This window comes from Alosa pseudoharengus, unplaced genomic scaffold (assembly GCF_046254945.1).
Source record: "Alosa pseudoharengus isolate Yale_2024_CS ecotype anadromous, Long Island Sound unplaced genomic scaffold, YU_APseudo_1.1 YU_APseudo_1.1_scf_12, whole genome shotgun sequence".
Lineage (NCBI taxonomy): Eukaryota > Metazoa > Chordata > Actinopteri > Clupeiformes > Clupeidae > Alosa > Alosa pseudoharengus.
The window spans coordinates 19,094,562-19,113,778 of NW_027468587.1; the positions used below are offsets into that span (position 1 = coordinate 19,094,562).

Consider the following 19,217-nt stretch of genomic DNA (forward strand, 5'->3'; position numbering starts at 1 on the left):
TCAGTGTCAGTCGGAGGAATTAGAACCGCCCATAGAAGTGTCAATAATGTTCGACACGCCCAATTTCTCCGTGCCCGCTTTGCTAATGAAGCCAATGGACTTAAGTTCCCACGGCTTGCTCACGACACGTTGGCCATCAAGACACTGATGTCAAGGACAAACTCTTGTTTGTTATAATATAGACTGCAAATAGCCTATAGCATTTAGGCATAGAGAAATAGCCTATAACATTTTGTTTAAAATAAAGGCTTCATGAAATATGCAAATTAGAAGTAAGATCCAATACCCCCTCTGCATTTGGCAACAAACTACAATATTCTTGTTTCACCATCAGGTTTATTTAAAAAGATGAAATAACACTGATTACATAAATTACAGTCCACACTTATGTAAATGGCATAACACAATAATGGACAGTCACATCATCAGTAAAAAAATATTAGGCCTATTATTATCATTCGAGGCACTGTAGGCCCTAGGCTAATTCATTATTTTGGTCACAAGCCATAACGATTTGTCGTCAATTTATATTTTCAATTCAAGGGAAATAAATAAAGCCTTTGAAACAAACTGGGGGTAAATACATGAGGGTAGAATGTTGCATATACAGACTAATACCTTTTAAAGGCACAGTGTGATCAGAATGCAGATACCATCCATGTGCGTACACAGTGGGCTACTTACTCCTTGACAAAGCAAAATGGCAAGTTCTGTGTAAGTAGGGCCAACATTAAAGGCTTCCCAGCAATCTTCTGTTGTAATGCCACTTGTTCAGATGAGGTCATGTCTAGATGGAGGAGTGGAATGCTAGTGCCCTCAACTGTCTGCTATGGGGATGACATATCAGGAAATGTCAAGACAAGGCTGTTCAATCTAAAGGATGGTCTTCTGATTTGCAGTCAGTAGTGGCCATTCCATCTTTGTGCTTTTAGCTTTTTATATGTGTGATAATATCATTACCATCAGGGAGGTTCTTTGGCAGTCAATGGTATTCAAGTACAATGTAAAAGTACACACAATTCATGAGCTAACAGAAAATGTCTACACCAATACCAGCCAAGTTACATAAAACCAAAGGACTGGATTTAAAATGCCCCTATGTTTGAGAGGGGCAGCTATTGTCTTTTGGCTTAGAGGTGTGAAAGCTTGAAAGCTGAATCTTTTGATAGAAGACACACTATAGAGCTGATCTTAGGGCCTGGTTTTCCAAGGACAGCTCAGATGGCTTAACCCTACCACAACAATAACACTCAGTCATGTTACGATCATCCTACATTCCTTTGAGAGAAAGGCATCGATTATATCAGTGGGCCTGCTGGTTTCAATGCCAAGGTCACACAGTCAGTTACCAGCCTGAAGGACTGATAAAAGAAAGTGTGCCTGCCTTGCTCTTTGGATGTGAGTCTGCAACAACTATAATGGTAACAAAAAAGACAATTGCATGGAGACAGTGTCAGGGGACAGCAACCATCCCCTGTGCAAGTACATAAAAGGAGGATGGTGCACCCCATTCAATAGGATACATACTTCGCCTCACTTAAGCCTCATGCTGTATCTCTGGCATATTATCAACCATTTTAAGTCAATATATACTTAAGAAGAAGGCCACAAGGTGTTTGGTCATTTTTCTGTTTTTCTTTTTGCGGTCTGTTGTGAACTCTGGTGTATGGGAAGTAAATTAGTATTAATAGTGAATTTCCTGACAGTCGTGTTTTACCACGGATGTTTCAACTGGCAAATCAAATTTCCCATGTAAGAGAATGGAATATATTGATTTCACCTGAAAAATATGAATGAACCAGGAATGAAGTTGCTTAGCACTAGCACTTAATCCCACATGGGTAAACAGATTTCAAAGTCTGAGCTGTTTGTTGTATTCAGTGGAAAGGTTGAAATGTGATTATTTAGTCTGGTTTCCTGAGTGATCCGGTACACCTTGGGCTAACCACCAGCTTGCACCAGGGAAAATCTCACCGCCGCAGGTTATGGGCCACTGGTCACTCTGACGACCACGTGTGGAAACCTGACCATGGCGCTGCTGCTGCTGCTGCTGCATCTCCACGGCAGCGAGTCAGTTTCTCCACCCGGCAGCTGCAGACTAAATAGTGGGCAGGTCAATAGGTGCTGTCTGCTGGATCTGCCCATGGAAAAGAGTGTGTTCATGTGTGTGTGTGTGTGTATGTGTGTGTGTGTGTGTGCGTGTGTGTGTCTGTGAGAAATGTGATTGGTGGGTTGAAATAAAGAATTCAAATGTGTGTGTGTGTGTGTGTGTGTGTGTGTGTGTGTGTGTGTGTGTGTGTGTGTGTCTTTCTTTGGTTGCATGAGTCACACAAAGTCTACACAGTACCGCCTGGGTGGGGCTGTTATTGCATGCTGTACGAGGGGAGGAGAGGACAGAAGATGAACCAGGGGAGATGGGAGGAGGGGCTTCCCCACTCAGTTGGCCGGGCCCGGGTCAGCCAAGGGCATGGAGTGGAGAACCTCATCCAGCAGCTGCAGCGCCCGGTGCAGGTGGACCTCTACCCAGCAGGGGGTGTGCTTGATGCTCTGCCGTGGGTAGTCTGGGCCCCAACCCTTCACGAAACTCAGCCGCAGGATACAGAGGCGCCGCAGGTCATCTACCCCAATACCTGCAGCTGCTGAGAGGCCTGGAGAAGGACAGATATGGAGAGGCAGAGAGAGAGAAAGAAAGAGAGAGAGAGAGAGAGAGAGAGAGAGAGAGAGAGAGAGAGAGAGAGAGAGAGAGATGGGTTGCTAAATTACATATGTGCTCATTTGTGAGATTAGGTGGAGTTGCACCAAGTCAATTGACATGAGCAAATAGTAAAAAGAACAACTGTTTTCTGTTACATTATATGAAATTACACATTGCATTAATTCACTTTAAATTACTAGACAGGTGGTTGCTATCGATTACTAGAGAGGTAATTACTATTGATTAAAAGAGAGGTGGTTGCTATTGATTACGTTGGCTGATAAATTAGAATAAATCATTATGTTATCATGTTTATTATAATGTTAATTAAACCTTTATCCACTGCTGTTGGTTAAAGTCAAGATAAAGCTAAATTAGAAAACCAGGAGAGGTGATTATAGATATGAAATTGGAGAGGTGCTGAGGAGGACTGGGCACTCACTGACAGCTGGAGCAATGCCCCCCACACTGCCAGGCCCCGGGATGCTGCCCGCCACAGCGGCGGCCTGGGCAGCGGCTGCTGCTTGAGCTGTGGCCGCCTGCTGCTGCATCTGCCTGTGGCACTGCCTTAGGTCAAACACCTGACCCAGGGAAGAACATCACACAGAGATAGATTGAGAGAGAGAGAGAAAGAGAGACAAAGAAGGGTGTTGTTACTGAATCTGCCTGTTTTCTTTTAAACACTTGAGGAGAATAAAGAATCAGCAAAAGGTCCAACACATCTGAAATTTCTCTAAACATTAGAGATAATATCTACATCTATCGATCTTGGAGTGAAAAACATTGTAAGTACCTTCCTCTCTCTTTCTCTCCTCACAAACAGAGTGTCCACATTTTGTTTCTGATTCCTACTGTCACCCTCTCCATCCTTGTCTAAAAAGCAATTCAGTCTCACAACCTCTCACAAATCTCCCTCACACAGCTGCGGTCATATTCTGCAATACATTAATCTGACTCAATGACTTATTCATAGGCTTAAACACTGTACTGCCTGAGCCTGTAGTTGATTAAAGCCTGTAAGGTTAGAAAGGTTACAACCACATTTTGTCTTTTAATAATGGCAGCAGTGTTCACTTAATTGCCAACATGATATGAATTTTTGATAGGAAACACTGATCTGATCATATAAAAAATAATAACACGTATAGAAACTGCATAGTGTACATAGAAAAGATACTGTCTTTATTTCAAAGTGTTCACTAGATATGGTTGAGAATATACAACTGAATTTATGAGTGTCTTAATGATTATCCTTAAACAACCCTGTGTGGAAGACTTGATGCAAACATGCTAAAAGCAGCTAAGGATACTTGAAGAAACACATCCCAACAAGACTTTCATGGGAGATATGAGACAGATCACCTTAATGTAAGCCCCCGGGTATATCTTATGGACTGCGTCGCCAGGGGCTCGGCCTGCTTCCCTGTCCAGGTAATAACTCTGCACAAAGACCGCATGGTCGCTCAGGCAACGCATCCACACATCGCCCTCCCCACGACACTCCAACTGCACCCCTTTACCGATGTGTAGCCTGTGGAGGAGATGGGGAGATTACTAAGCCATTACATGATCCGTTACTGAGGGAACATATGTGTTTCACATATCTCCAATGCCATATGAACAAGCACAACATATAAACACATTTTAACTTATTTAAAACCTGTAGATTTGCATTTTTTTATGTTTTCAGCTGATTGTGCTAATTATGTTTTTATGTATGTTGTTTTATGTTTTTATATATTGTCTATCTTTGGTTTTGTGTGGATGAAGTTTTTGTGGATAGGCTACTGCTGATTGTACTACGTGGGACAATAAAGATATCCTAGATCCTCTGTGTACGTCACCTGTACCTGGAATGAAACTTCTACATACACTTTTATGTACTGACTATGACAATGACTATACATGCTCTCATAATTTAACATCTAGCATCATAATTTAGAAAATCCTTGAAAGTAAAAACTAGAAAATATATTTTTTAAAAGTAGTGTGAGGGGCCGAGTACTCACCGAGCTCTCTCACTCGCGTCAGTACGGTGAACGTTGCTCAGCTGGCCCAGACAGAACCGGTCACCCCCAGATGGATCAACATAGCCATCCACTGTCACCACAGGGCAGTTAGCTGGAACCTTAAACATCTCCCCTACCTGGATATCCATCTCAAAGTATGAGATTGAGCACCAGAATTCTGGACCTGGTAAATAAGGAAGGCATTAATTTATTATGTACAAGATTGTTATGCCTCAAATATGTACAGGTATGCGTGTGTGTGTGTGTGTGTGTGTGTGTGTGTATGTGTGTGTGTGTGTGTGTGTGTGTGTGTGTGTACATGTGAGAATCAGAGTAAAATACACACTCAGTCACCTGGATGATTGGATACTGGTTGAGGAAAAGAAGCAGGTGTGTGATGTTGGGACCCTGGAAGATGAATGATGAATGAAGACCAATGAAAAAAATCATGATCCATGTGGAAGACAAAAGATTTTTATGACACAATGTAAATATTGGTCAGTATAGCTTTCAGATACAAAGACATCTGAAACCTCACATACAGAAGTGATGAGTGGGCTGCTGATGGGATGACGGTTGGTGACTGCGTCCATTCTGCTGAGGTCCTACGGGTGTATAGGAGGCCGTACTGGAGCCTGTCCAGGTAGCTGACAAAAAATAATGAATGAAATGTCTCATCAGTCATCAGGCACATCACAGGATAGAATACAGAAAGGACTGTTAGCTATTCAAATCTGTTCAGTGTAACTGTTATGAAACATTTGCGTAATGTATATTAAACAGTTTTGAGTTTGGGTGCATTTTCTGGGAAAGCAGAAGTCCTACTCCCAGACCACAGCACGGCATGTTTTGGATTTTTTCCATGCTCCAATGCAGCGTTCCAGCACAATGTTAAATGTTCAGTAAATCAAAAGCAGGGGAGAAACACAACACACTCGGGGCTGTGCGTCCCCTGAGAGAGCAGGGCTGGGAACCACTGCAGGCAGCCATGGAGCAAACAACCTGTCAGCAGGCACAGGATCAGAGGGACACTCACTGTGGAAGGAGCCCTGGGACTGGGAGTGTTTGGGGGTGCCGTAGTCGCTCTGACTGGAGGGGGTCTGCGGAGGGCCGTGGCTGGGAGTGGAGGGGGGAGGGGTGGAGGACAGACTCCGGGGGGAGGCGATCTGCAACAGGCCCTCATTATGGCCCCCCTGCATGGACAACATCGGGCCAGTTGCTACGGAAATAAGCAAGACAGATAATGCCATCAATCGAGGAGTTTGCGACGGCTGTTAGGTGAGTTTTGTGTCAACTGTAAAGAAAGGGATACAAGTTATGACTGAGTGTCGGTTCAAGGTGACAGCACCCACATTGAGCAGATGGAAGGTTTTTGTCTGCTCTTGTGTGTAGCATACGGGGTGGGGTGGGGCTTTGTAAGGCAGGTTTTGGGAGGAGGGGGGCGAGAGGGGTTCCCACCTGGAGGCGAGCAGGGGATGTTGCCATAGTGGCTGACGGGAGTGGGATGGGAAGACTCTGGGTGGAGCTGAAGAGGGGGCAGCGGCTGGCCGTAGTGATCCGTGGAGAGGTGATTGGACTGGGAGGGCATCCTAGAGGGAGGGACGTCCATCTGGATGCAGTCGTGGCTGTACTCCTCTTTGATTAGTCTCCCTGGGGGGCCTGGGATGGTGGGGTAAGGTTGGGGGGGGGCAAAACACAGCATGAAAATCCAAACCTGAACAAGTGGGTTTTTTTTCCTCTAAGTACACATTACTCTCAGCACCTTGTTTTGCTATCGTGCTGATAGACAAGTCCTGGCAAGTACTGATCAGACTATGCTATTGGTATTTTCAGCTTTGGCTCGTTATGCGTGCCAACCACAATAATCTTCATATTCACTCAATCATATAGACTATGGATTGGTTTCTACTGTATTATGGTAATCGTTGCAAATAGTATTTTAAATAAAAAATAAAATTCATCCTAAAAAGCATGTTTGGATGGATATAGTAAACATAAAGTAAATTGTAATGTAATGTAATGTATCTACTTTACAACAAGAAGGGTGCCCTTACCAGTGTTTTGTATACTGAGTCCCACTTCAGTGTGAAGGAGTTGGATTGCAATGAGACAGTGACAAAGGGAAATGTTAGTACTGCTCTGAATCACACAACATACTAATTACTGCTGGAAAGGCAACACCTAACTTCAAAGTCACAAAACAGTCTGGTTTAAACCAGTGTCACACAGTATAACACAGTTGCGCTCTATTTGTCAAGACAGTCTGTTCATGAATGCATGGTTAGAGTGCTTGTTTGTGCATAACACTAGAAAAAAAAAGACACATACCTATGCCTGGTGACACAACCCTTTCATAATGGTAGGGATTCACACAGACATTGTCATATTTGAGGTCGAAGGCGTACTGACAGAACTTGACATGCTTGAGTTCGTTCTTATGGAGGTCTGGCCAACGCCACAGCCGAGCGTAGATCACATGGGGGAAGCCTTTCCGCCCAGCAACCTGCAAAGGACAACAAAACAGAAATAGAGGGAAATGGTCTTGGATAGGAGGAAATAGAAGGGTGAATATGAAAATGGTGTTTATGAAAGCAGTGTAGGCCTGCTGCTGAGTAAGAGAGAGAGAGAGAAAGAGAGAGTGTTTGAATGTGTGTATGTGTGCGTGCTTGTGCGTAGGCCTACACATGTTTCTGGCTGTTGAGGGAGTGGACTGTTGATCATGGGAAATGAACCAGGAAACAATGACATGTTTCACTGACCATTTCAATGAGACATACCTATGCACAGAGGCATGCTCGCAAGCAGATCACTAAAAACCAATGACGTCAGACATGAGTAAATAATTCATGGAGGAGGCTCATTTCGCCTCGGGAAAATCTGGGGGACAGGAAGTTACATGGCCCCAGAGCTATCTGCTCTCTCAGACACGGCACATCGCTCACAACACAGGCAAACAGAATCGGACTGAGTCACACTTCGTGTCTGATTCTGGCCGACATGTTGGTATCAGCAACATCTCGTGACAAATGATAGACGACCATCTGTTTGAGAAGATGAGTGAGTAGTAGTGAGAATGACAGGGAGAGAGAAAGAGAGAAAAGGGAGGAAAGAAGATGGAAAAGAAAGGTGGGAGAAAGGACAGATACGAGAAACAGAGACAGGGAGAGAGAGAAGCAGAGAGACAGACAGATTGAAAGACTTGATCACTGTGATTCCTCCCTGAGAACTTTCCCACTGAGACAGCTAGTACACTTTTGGTACAGTATTATTGTAGCTAATATTCCAACAACTTCAAAAATCCCCACCCAAGTGCTAACCTTCCAAAGAGAGTCAGACCTGGACATGTGCCAACCCCATTACGTTTAAGTTACTGACACACAGGGTACACACTGTTAAACATAAACGCACAACTAGTGGCATACACATTCCAGAATACCGGCCTCTCTTTGCGGACATACATACAGCAACTTAGACATATTTCTGTTAAACTTAAACAAGCCCATGTCTACTGTCTCCCACAGGATTTTATAGGGGATAACACACCACATTTATGACAAAATGTTCAATGTCTACTTTCTGTTTGAACTCCGAAAGCCCTATCCCACAGCACACGCGAGTGTATTCAATCAAGTAGTCAAATTCAAAGGCAAATTCTGGATGCACACGCATACACAGACACACACACTGGACACACACACACACACTCAGAGACAGACAGGCTTAACTTAACCCTGCCCCTTTCCTGTGTCTCAGACAAAACAACCCTCACTACCCCTCCACCCTCCTCTCTCTGTCTCTCTCTCTCTCTCTCCCTCTCACTCTGTCTCTGTTGCGCTCTACTGGGGGAGGGGCAGAGAACTTACTCTCTCTCATTCTCTTCCATTCCTTTGAGAGTCTCGTCTATGAGACCTACTGTAATTAAATCAACATGATTTCTCTCTGGCTTATTAATGGTTCACAACAATACTCTTGCATGGAAACCACTTGTGTTGGGGGGAAAAATAATTAAATAAAGATCACAGTGAACATTAACAGTGAAAAAGTCATTAATGCAGCTGTAACTTTGGAGGCAAAGAGCTTTGGGATTTATGTGGCTGCAGGGTTGCTTTCTTTTTTCTCTATCTTATGAAACATACATTCACACACATTTCAACACTGTACGGCAGGATGAAGACTTTCTGTCATGCCAGCTATGTGAAATCTTTCTAATCTAAGGAAATTGATCCATGAGAAGAAGAATTCTGTGATACCTATGTCTCATCACCGAGTAGTATTGAACATCACTCCACCGCCTCTGCACATTTTAATATGTATGCTTAAAAGGCACCAAGTCCCCCAACAAACAACAGAGCTCTATAGACACAGTGTCCTATTATCACAGATAATGCATGGCATTGCTGTATCAACTTCATATATTTGACACATAATCATCCAAGAGAGAACATGTGTCTACAGTATAGTACAGTGTGTCATACTGTCAATTGACATACTGCCAGAAGAACTGTTCCTATTACCCAGGCACAATCATTTTGATGCAGTAGTGCAGTATCTTCAATTCAGCGGCATGACATTACTACCTGTGAATGCAGCCCCTGACGTTTGTATCAGTCTGAAGCAGACTGAGCTTCAGGAGCGGGCAGGACCTTACCTGGAGTCTTCCATCCAGCGTCCTCTGGATTGTGACACACTTGCTGGGGTGGACACCATTGGTGGTGATGGCAGTGATAAGGGAGTCTAGCTCATCTTTTTTCTCTTTCAGTTTCTTCACCAAGCTCTCAATGGCTCGTTTGGCAAAACCTTCGTTTTCCCCCCCTTGACGATGGCACATCAAGCTGTGTACGATGCTCAGACATGCATCATTACTATTGGGGGCATTCACAGACATTGTCCTGTGTGAGATTTCAGAGACAGGGAGAGAGACATTTGTATGAGAGGGACAACTCTGAGGATTAGCCGATACAAATATAATCCCTACAACTTTCAAAAGGATGATAAACTTCTAAAATGTCCTCATTGGCATTTCAGCAATTCTGTTTCAAGTCCATGGAAGCTGAGAAATACCTTCAAATATGGGAATCAAACAATTTCAGGACACTGCAGAAATAAGATCCTATTATAGGCTAAGTTTAAAGTATGAACACTCAAAGTTAGGTTAAAGCCTACCTCTGATCTTTATGGCTCTACCATTTTATTCTCCAGACTGAATAGGAATGTCTAGCCACATTAGTTGAGGGCATCAGTTTCGCCACGCTTAGGGCAGACTGAAGTGGGATGAGACTGTCGCGCTCTGTCTACATAACCAATTTCAGGAAGCGTGTATCTAATCAGATGAGTTTGAAATAGTGGCTATACTATGCCTATAGCCTAGTGATAGCTTGCCTGTCAACAGACTCACAACGCACAACTACTTACAAATCGGGAAAACTTGTTGCATACAAGTGAGACGAAATTGTAGCGGAGTTTCAAAGTTCTGTTCTTCTATTAATAGCCCCCAGTCTCCACCGCTCTTATCAGTGTATCACCACCCGTTCTGTCTCTTGTCGCGCGTATCCAGACGCTGTGAGCGCCTATGCTCGCGTTGGCTACAATAACAAAAGCGAGGTAGTCAGCAGCACTAGAGTTTCTCGCTGCAAAGACCAATCACCGCAGCCGTCTACACTCTGCCAACAATGACGCAGCCATTGGGCTGATGTCTGTCTGGCTGCACTGAGATTGACAGTTTGGCTAGGGTGCCGTAGTTTTTTTTTTTTTTTTTAGGTGGCGCCGTTTAGATGACTCCACCTCCCTGCAAGAGCTTATTACCCCCCCCCCCCCCCATACTAAAAAACTGTGGACTCTATTACTCTGACGACTAGGCTACAAAGTCGCTAGACTCATTCGCCTACATTTAATTCTGGTCAAGGTTTTGTATATAGGTAGGCTAGTTACAACTCAAAATGTGACCATTCAAATAGCAGTGCACAAAACATAAGTCACTTAAACACCTAGCTTCAAAATAAGCTATAATGAATCATCAGACCTCGGTTATACGGAGCAGATCTTATATCTTTCCACAAAATTGATTAAGCCTCAACCTATGCTAACCCAGGCTATGCTACACTCCAATAACGGCCTACCTTTTTAATTATCAGTGTATTCAATAATTATGTCGTGCTTTAGACAGAGGGTCTTAAAGATCACTGAATAACAATAACCAAAATGTGGAAACGCAGAAATGCTGTGATAATTCATTAATTTCATTAACTAGCCAATCAACATGTACTAATGACTTTAAATATCGCGAGACTTTGTGCCATGTGATTGTTGCAGCTGTGTACGCCATTTTGTTCAGTGTTCAGTGGTAGCGATTTTTCTTTGGTGAAGTTAGCTAGGCAAGTGGTCGTCTTACGTCTGGGTAAGTAGCAGTAGAGGGAATACTGCAGCTAATGTTAGCTCCGGTTTAATCAGTGCAACGTTACTAGAAATATTTGAGGTTTGTGTAAATAATTACTTAGATTTGGATTAGCGGTAGGCCTAACACTCAAGGCAAGTAAGCTATCAACTTCATTCATTCATTCATTTTAAGCACATACCGTTAACGTTAGCTTGATATGTCGATGCAAACTGACGTTACTGGTTTACGTTAACGTAGGCCATGAAAATGATAGATTTGTGTCTTTAGATTTCCAAATCACATGCCGTGTAGATTTATCAACGTAACGTTGTTCATTATTTCAGTTGACGTTTGCATTTATTTGTGACAGAGTTTTTTTGTTAGAGATTTCCCCATATAATTGAATTCTCGTGCGGGTGGAGAGGGGGCAAGGTAAATTGAAACGTTTGGTTTGTTAGCTTCAAGTTCTCTGTCTAACGTTAACCTGCTAATGTTACTGTGAGCTAGCTGATGTTAACCAATGTCAACTTAATTCAACACTGAATTTCACCGACATGACTTTAAAGTGCAACCTGAGCTTGTGTGTTTGTGTTTGCCGCAGGTAGAGGATAACTAGCCTACTTCAAGAGGAAAAATGAGCTCTCAAGCAGCAGCGAAAGTTGTGGTGAAAAGCACGACCAAAGTGTCTCTGAATGACCGGTGAGATGCATCCCACTTTCTGACAAAGGAGTAACGTTAGAGGTTGCCAAGTGTATCAGTGAGTTTCCCTCTCAAAATGGGGACCACTGAAATCCAAGAGAGAAAAAATTCACGGGCCCCTCCAGAAATTCTAATGTGAATTAAACATGCATGGTGAAATAACAGATGGGCCATAAGTTGGCTACAGTGTGTTGGAGTCTGATTGTCAACACCAGGTGCAACCTAGTGCATTGGACTAACTCCAAATGGGTGGTGGCAAGCCATATGTTTCACCTGCTTCTGGAGGGTTTGGGGTATATCTTCCTGTCTGCACTAGTGTGCTTTGTATCACCCATCTCCCCATTCCTTTCTTTCTAATGTGGAGTCAACCACCTAGTCCAAGCCCAGACAAGCCTAGTGTTGGACCTGATTTTGCAGAATCCCTGCACAGGCTATGATGAGGGACAGTAGTCTGGGCTGTAAGCGGCTGGGTATGGTGTTCCCATCTGCTGTCCAGGGCTGCTGCTTCTGTTCTTGGATGGAAGTTCAGCAGCCTGTAAGAGGCACCCCTCACCTCCCAGCTTTTCAATTTTTCATAGTATAGTAGTTCTTTGCCCATCGGTCATCCTGTGCCTAGTCAATAGTCATGTCTTGTGCTGTACTTTACCTTACTTTATTAGACCCTTTGGTTGGGAAAACCATTCCTGTTAAAGTGGTCCTTATTTAAAATGCCACCTCCCTTGCACCCAATACCCCCCCCCCCCCCCTTCTCTCTGACTTGTTATTCCACCAAAGCTTCACTAATATGCTGAAGAACAAGCAGCCTCCTGCAGTTAATGTGAGGGCCACTATGCAGCAGCAACATGCATCCACTGCTCGGAACCGAAGGCTTGCCCAGCAGATGGAAAATCGCCCCTCAGTCCAGGCTGCCCTGCAGAACAAACAGGCTAAGGTATGAATGCTTTGAAAAAAATGCATATCTTTGCTATGGAATCCCTTGTTAATGTAACCAGTGGAGTAGAAAAGAGTTTTTACAGATGTGTTTTTCTAAAAAAGGAGCTGGGACACACACACACAGCATTTTATGCTGCTGCCTTGGTTCCGTGTAAAACATTGCTATAGAATAGCTTTCAAGCAAATGCAAAGTGTCAATGTTGCCTGTTGCCTGTTCCCCTTGCAGACTCTAAAACAACGGCTAGGTGTCCAGGCACGGCTGGGCCGCCAGATGGTCACTGCGACCCGAGGAGGAGTGGGCACTAGGGGCTTCGCAGTGACTGGATTCCGAGGGGTAATGCGTGGTGGTGGCCGTGGAAGAGGTGCTTTCTTCAGGGGAGCCATGCCTCTTAGAGGTGAGCGTGCAGTGCATAATGGAACCCATGTCTTGTACAGAGTTGAGGTCAGAAATATAGCCGAATGAACGGAAATAAATGCTACAGCAGAAGTGGATGCATAACATGTAGGACACATGATAAAGGGCATAAAAACTAAAAATACACCATATGTTCATAATCTTTGAGTTCAGTTGATAATAAGGAAGTTGTCATATTGAGAAATATGCAAGTGCATGTGCAAAATGTAGTCCAGGCCTACAGCATGTTTCAATGAAGTCATAACAAACAGAAATGGCCTAGTCCAGACATGGGCAACATACGGCCCGCGGGCCACATCCGGCCCGTGGGAGTTACCTGACCGGCCCGCGTAAGGTCAGTGAAAAAACAGTAGTCGAAAGCCTGGCATAGAGATGGTGGACGCAAATCAATATCGTTGCTTTTATTTTGAAAGCGACTGCTATTTCACCGCCCATGCATTTATGCATGGATGCATAAGACCTAAACACCCTCACTGATGTGCTGGTGAATAGAGTTTGCTTCTGCGTCGACACAACGCAGTTACTTTCCGTCGGCGTAAACCTTTCAAAGTTTTGTGTCTCCTGTGTCTGCGTTGCTCACCACCGCAACGGTTGTCAGAATCTCGAACTCCTAGCCTACTGCTGCTGCTCGTTAGCGATACAAAGTGTCCATTTCAAAACGTTACTGACAGATCGGGTAACCCCGTCATTGTAACCAAAATATGTCTTGAGTAGGGCTGGGTGATAATACGATAGCGATATGTATCGCAATAGACATGTAATCGATATCAATAAAGAACATTCGATAATTAAAAGCAACATGCACCTCCCGCCTTACGTCGTCTATAAATAAATAGGCTAAATATATCTTGCATTGTAGCTAGTATGTGCAACTCTACCAGAGTAGACGATAGAAGTAGGCCTACCTCAACACAGACTCTCAATGAGTTCTTGCCCCGTTCTGTTATGTAATCCAAACATTCACAATCGTGCAAGACGACTGAATTGCTATTAAATCCGGTTAGCACCTGCAAGAATTTGTTCAAAAGCACCTGCACGAATTTGTTAAAAACTGTTGCATTCAAATTGACTGCTAAATTCTAATCAACTCAATCCCGATGCAAATGGAAAAGTATTTTCCAAGACTCAAACGGGCCTGTCCCAAGGAGAAAAAGTATTAATTTGAAACTTAAACACACGTGGGGAAACTGAACAGTCTAACCAGTATGACTTACTATGATAAACTAGCAAATTACTTTGTTTACAATATTTCCAGGCTTCAACCAGTGCACTCATTCAGACTTATGTGCACAATTATTTATTTGAGTGTTTTTCATGATTGTGTTGCTATTTCTTTTCCCTGTTTGCTTTGATTGATAACCTTCCTCAGATTTGAATCACCTCAGTTAAGTTAAAAAAAAAAAAAGTGTTTAAATTTAACTTTTTTCCCTTCTGGTCATTATCTGAAATAGATTAAAAAAAAAAATAATAATAATCGATATAGACTGATATGAAATACTTATATCGTGATACAGTTTTCAGCCATATCGCCCAGCCCTAGTCTTGAGTTTATTTGCAAAGCTTATGTCAGCGAACTAGTATGCTAATACCACAGGTTGCTTGAAGTAGCCGGCTCAACACACAGGGCGAGTCGACCAATCACAGTTTTGTGTATAAAGTTAAAGCAAAAAAACAGCCTACATTTTCAAAATAGTTTCTTTATGAATGTTGATTAACTAGTGACACAGCCTACTATTGTCTGCTCCACATTTTCATAGTCTAATTCTGCATAGAGTTAATTTAATGATTGACTTTGAAATATTGCTGGTGTTGATCAAATGGTGGCACAGGCCTATGGTTGTACTGACTCATTCACATTTTCATGGCCTAGCTGCCTTAGCCTAATTATAGACATTGTACTACTTTTTTGTATCAGTCTTTGAAAACTGAAAAAAACAAAAAACATGTGAATGTCATCATTTGAGACATAGATTAAATATTGCCGTTTTTACTTCGTCTTCCTCACATTTTCATCTGTTCTTACGAATAGTAACCAAAACCATATTATTAACTTAATGTTATACAAGAACAAAATAGAATTGAACAGAATTGAGTTCAGACTTGAGTTCGGTATTTTGGGTCCGTCCCTCCTCAACAGTCCCAGTTTGTCATGTGGCCCCTTGGGGAAATTAGTTGCCCACCCCTGGCCTAGTCCATCTCCATTAACTACAGGTATGTTCGGTTCAGTTAACTAGTTCAGTTGAGTCTGTCAGTGGCAGTGTCCTTGTTCCTTGCCGTTTTGTTTCAGGTTTAAAGTGAACAATGGACCATTATACAAAGTAAAAGTTCAAAGAAAAGTCATTCAGGAATGTACTCTTCTGTCAAATTTGAACACAGTTAAGTCTTTAGGCTCAACATACAACACATTTAATTTCAGGTCGACATCTTATGTATGCTATTTGTGTCTTGGTCATTAAAAAATATTTTTTGAACATGTGTTATGAATGCACCGATTTATTGCCCGGTCAGGCGTGATGCGCGGCCGTGGAGGACCTGCTCGACTGGCAGTGAGGCGGGGCCTGAGGCAGAGAGGAGGCCAGGTGGGCCGAGCTGGTGTGCTGGTCAGTAGAGGAGCCCGTCCTGGATTCGGAGGAAGAGGTGGGTGCACCTGTCTTGAATTGAATATATGCACATGTGAGCAATTTTTAATGCATGTTATTACACGGCTCTTCAGAGTGCTGCAGAAAGTTCCATTCACATGAAAGGCCCGAACGTTGGGAAGGCCCAATGTTAAATCTATATAAATCACCGGCAAAGTATATAATCACCGCTGTCAATGGCAACGGGTTGATTAACGTCTTTCATATCCCTCCGCAAGAATTCCGTTCGCTTATTGCAATGGAATTTCATTGAAAGGGAAAGTAAGCTAGTAAGACGTTGCCACGCAACACCTGAAACTGTCAAGTTCTATCTGTGTGGCGAACTATTTTGTCAGCGGAAGACATGAAACGGTAGCAAAATCACTTTTAAAGATTCATTGTGTTAGGTTTCTTTTCTCGTTTTGGCAAGTAGCCGTGTAATAAGCGGGATAATGTATTGTCCGCCGGTAATTATCAGAAAATAAGTCCCTTCAGGTCGAAGCAAAACCCCTCCGCTGCGCATCGGGGTTCTGTTCTCCCTGTCGGGACTTATTTTCTGATAATTACCGGCGGACAATACATTATCCCTTACTTATAATGCCTTGAGTTAACTTTTGTGAACATTGCGAAAGCCTGAGAGCCTCTTATGAGATTTTAGTCCACCGTGTTTGTTTTGCACCAGAATATAATAACCTTCCCTCATCAGAAACAAAAAATCACTTAATTGCATTGTCAGATGACAAGTGCTTGTCTGACTAGATAAGTAGTTTGCATTCCTTTAAGGTCCAGTATGTAGGAAATGATGGAAAATAAATGGTAACCATTCCAAAAATGATCAGCATATGTTGTCAGAGAGTAAGAAAACACGGCGAATTGAAGTAATGGCTTATTTGACAACATTACTATAACCTGTAAAACCCATGAAAAAAAAGTTAACGGGCGGAATCTCTTGGAATTTTCGTTTATGTTTTGAACGATTAATTCTAGATTAGCGTATTAATAATGGGCTCGCGTGTCCTCCTATTTGTGTTGCCCAATTAGCAAAGGCCAACTGTCAACTTGCTGTCAGTTGTAGGCATGAACACCTACGAGAGGCAGGCAAATTTCCAAAATTAAAACAAGACTCTAATTAAGTGAACATCGGAGGAGCTTCCTCCTGATATGGCGGCGTCTTCGCCAAACGAAGAATAGATAGATAGATAGATAGATAGATAGATAAATACTTTATTGATCCCCAAGGGGAAATTCAGGAAAGTCTAACGCAGAGCTCGCCATATTTCTCCATGACAGGTAGCCTAGGCTAAACTTCATCTGCATCGCTAACTTCAGCTAAATATGTTACGTTGGTTACAGAAGCTATTTTTTTGTTTTCACTGTTTCCGTATGTGTAGCTGGGTCATGGTTAGAGAAACGTTAAAGCAGCTGCAGGTCAACTAACGTTAGCTAAGTCTTAATTACATCTGGCAACCCAGAAGAGGCTCGCGTCTGGTAGTCTTAAACGTTCACCAGTGTTGATTTTGGCCTACAGAACGTTCGGTAACAATCCTACAAATCGCTCCTTTAAGCATCTTTTCTGATAGGTGGGTGGTCAACAATTCTGCTTTGAATTGTGACTTAATCACATTTTCCCTTTTCCAATCTGTTTGGTCGATGTGTTCTTGACTACCTTCAACGGCTGTTTTTAAAAATGCACGTGGACATGGCCTGAGCCGTGTAATGTGAACTTAAAGCAACTTTCCACTTTTTGCAGGTCGAGGAGTGGGTCTCCGTGGACGTGGTGGGTTCGTCAATCGGGGGGGAGCTCGTGGCGCATTCACCAATCGGGGAGGAGCTCGTGGCGCATTCACCAATCGGGGAGGAGCTCGTGGCGGGTTCGGCAATCGGGGAGGAGCTCGTGGCGGGTTCGGCAATCGGGGTGGAGCACGTGGCGGATTCGGCAATCGGGGTGGAGCCCGTGGTGCTTTCGCCGGTCGGGGTGGCGCACGCGGTCGTGGCCGGGGTAGAGGTTGGGGTGCTGGACATTCCGAACTGACCCGAGAGCAGCTGGACAACCAGCTGGACGACTACATGTCCAAAACCAAAGGTCACCTGGATGCCGAGCTGGATGCCTACATGGCCCAGGCTGAAGACATGGAGTGAAAGTGTGTGTGTGTGTGTAACTGACTGACCTGCTGGAGGGAGTCCTGAGGTCTTTTCTGTCGGATTATGCAAACCCTTCCTTACACCACTCCCCACCAGCCTGCCCGAGTTCATTGATATTTCACTGCACAGCTGGAACAGTAGTCTCCGCATTCTCAGTCACTTCCAGCGAACACAAGACCAAATGATGATCGATCAAGATGCTATTCTTGTGTTCTCTTCAATTTTACAAAAAACATTTGTTTAAGTGTGTTTGTGCAAAGCATAATGCCTCCAATCAACTGGGCGTCTTGACATAAGTGAAGGGATTTCTTTCCTTTGTACTGAAAGAAAATCTCAAGTGTGTATGCGCACTTTCCATTTGACTTGTATGTGTACTTAAGGACTACTGAAACTCCAGCATTAACAAAGTGGGTTATGTTACTTTTTTACCACATATGTAAATTCACACAATTTTATTTTATTTTTTTCCCTGTTTCTGTCTTGTTTGGGGAAAGTCAGACTTGACCACAAAGTCTTTGGAATCTACCTCTAACACCATTACGTACTTTCAGAATGTCTTGGTGTAAGTTTCAAGGCATGTGGCTTGGACACTAAAGGACAGTCTTGACCAGTGACTTGATATGACAATGGGGTCACGGTAGATAATGGTAAAAAATTGTTGATTGAAGTATTGACATTTCCAGTGCCTGCTGGTTGAGTTACTGGGGCAAATTCTCAATTATTTATGTTAACGAAAAATCCGGGCTTGTAAAGCAAGCAGAAAATGGAGAGGGGGTGGGACTGTTTGGGTAGAGTTCTAGTGTTTTGAAGATATAGGTCAATGTGTTCTGTTCTGTTTGCTATATCTGATGACCTCTTCTGCACTGTTTTTATTAAACTCAAAAGACTTTTTCAGAATGTAATGGAACCTTGAGCTGTTTTATTCAAGTCTACAGAATGCTTCTTTTTCTTTCTGAAAGAAGTGTGCTTAACTTAAAGCTTCTCTAACAAACTCCAGAGTTAATGTGATCTTATCAATGCTTCAAACCAGGAAAAAGTTAAGCTGTAAAAAAATTGTGGCAGCATTGTTGGGAGCTATTTTTATAATTAGAGTTGATGATCTCATATATAGATATAGATATAGATATAGAGAGAGAGAGAGCGAGCATGCTTACATGCTGTATTCAAATGTGCAGTTGGCAAAGCATCCAGCAGATGGCACCAGCTACCTTCAGTTTTTGTCTCTGTCGTTCATTTACATTTAATCATTTAGCAGGCACTTTTCATCCAAAGTGACTTGCAAAAATTACCATTCTTGGAGGATTTTTTTTATTATTATTTATTTTTAGAAAAT

At 43.0% G+C, this 19,217-nt stretch overlaps 2 protein-coding genes across 5 annotated transcripts; one reads left to right on the forward strand and one right to left on the reverse strand.

Annotated features, from left to right (window-relative positions):
* Positions 1 to 316: 316 nt before the first annotated feature.
* On the reverse strand, positions 317 to 10,322 carry smad10b (SMAD family member 10b). 2 transcript variants are annotated; one of them, XM_076280363.1, is made up of 12 exons: positions 10,117 to 10,322; positions 9,353 to 9,593; positions 7,033 to 7,207; positions 6,759 to 6,782; positions 6,163 to 6,363; positions 5,741 to 5,923; positions 5,247 to 5,351; positions 5,059 to 5,112; positions 4,705 to 4,888; positions 4,058 to 4,226; positions 3,138 to 3,276; positions 317 to 2,648 (listed from the first exon to the last, which is right to left on the reverse strand). In XM_076280363.1, exons 2-12 carry the CDS (start codon positions 9,587 to 9,589, stop codon positions 2,437 to 2,439), a joined length of 1,683 nt encoding a protein of 560 aa, XP_076136478.1. In that variant the 5' UTR covers positions 9,590 to 9,593; positions 10,117 to 10,322; the 3' UTR covers positions 317 to 2,436. The 2 variants fall into 2 exon arrangements, with proteins under 2 accessions (XP_076136478.1, XP_076136479.1); XM_076280364.1 differs by lacking the exon at positions 10,117 to 10,322 and adding an exon at positions 9,868 to 10,110.
* A 702-nt stretch (positions 10,323 to 11,024) lies between these two features.
* chtopb (chromatin target of PRMT1b) lies at positions 11,025 to 18,786 on the forward strand. 3 transcript variants are annotated; one of them, XM_076280367.1, is made up of 6 exons: positions 11,025 to 11,098; positions 11,679 to 11,776; positions 12,551 to 12,707; positions 12,936 to 13,104; positions 15,633 to 15,761; positions 17,493 to 18,786. In XM_076280367.1, exons 2-6 carry the CDS (start codon positions 11,712 to 11,714, stop codon positions 17,879 to 17,881), a joined length of 909 nt encoding a protein of 302 aa, XP_076136482.1. In that variant the 5' UTR covers positions 11,025 to 11,098; positions 11,679 to 11,711; the 3' UTR covers positions 17,882 to 18,786. The 3 variants fall into 3 exon arrangements, with proteins under 3 accessions (XP_076136482.1, XP_076136484.1, XP_076136483.1); XM_076280368.1 differs by lacking the exon at positions 11,025 to 11,098 and adding an exon at positions 11,110 to 11,509; XM_076280369.1 differs by lacking the exons at positions 12,936 to 13,104; positions 15,633 to 15,761; positions 17,493 to 18,786 and having other exon boundaries at positions 12,551 to 12,713.
* The last annotated feature ends 431 nt before the right edge of the window (positions 18,787 to 19,217 follow it).

What these genes read in the sequence shown, in the direction of transcription:
- smad10b (XM_076280363.1), bottom strand. Translation starts at nt 9,589, where the DNA reads ATGTCTGTGAATGCCCCCAATAGTAATGATGCATGTCTGAGCATCGTA. An exon ending in ACCAGTATCCAATCATCCAG is followed by an intron (nt 4,889 to 5,058) that starts GTGACTGAGTGT and finishes CTTATTTACCAG; the next exon opens with GTCCAGAATTCTGGTGCTCA. An exon ending in ACCCGGGGGCTTACATTAAG is followed by an intron (nt 3,277 to 4,057) that starts GTGATCTGTCTC and finishes TCCCTGGGTCAG; the next exon opens with GTGTTTGACCTAAGGCAGTG.
- chtopb (XM_076280367.1), top strand. Translation starts at nt 11,712, where the DNA reads ATGAGCTCTCAAGCAGCAGCGAAAGTTGTGGTGAAAAGCACGACCAAA. An exon ending in AAAGTGTCTCTGAATGACCG is followed by an intron (nt 11,777 to 12,550) that starts GTGAGATGCATC and finishes ATTCCACCAAAG; the next exon opens with CTTCACTAATATGCTGAAGA. An exon ending in TGCAGAACAAACAGGCTAAG is followed by an intron (nt 12,708 to 12,935) that starts GTATGAATGCTT and finishes TTCCCCTTGCAG; the next exon opens with ACTCTAAAACAACGGCTAGG.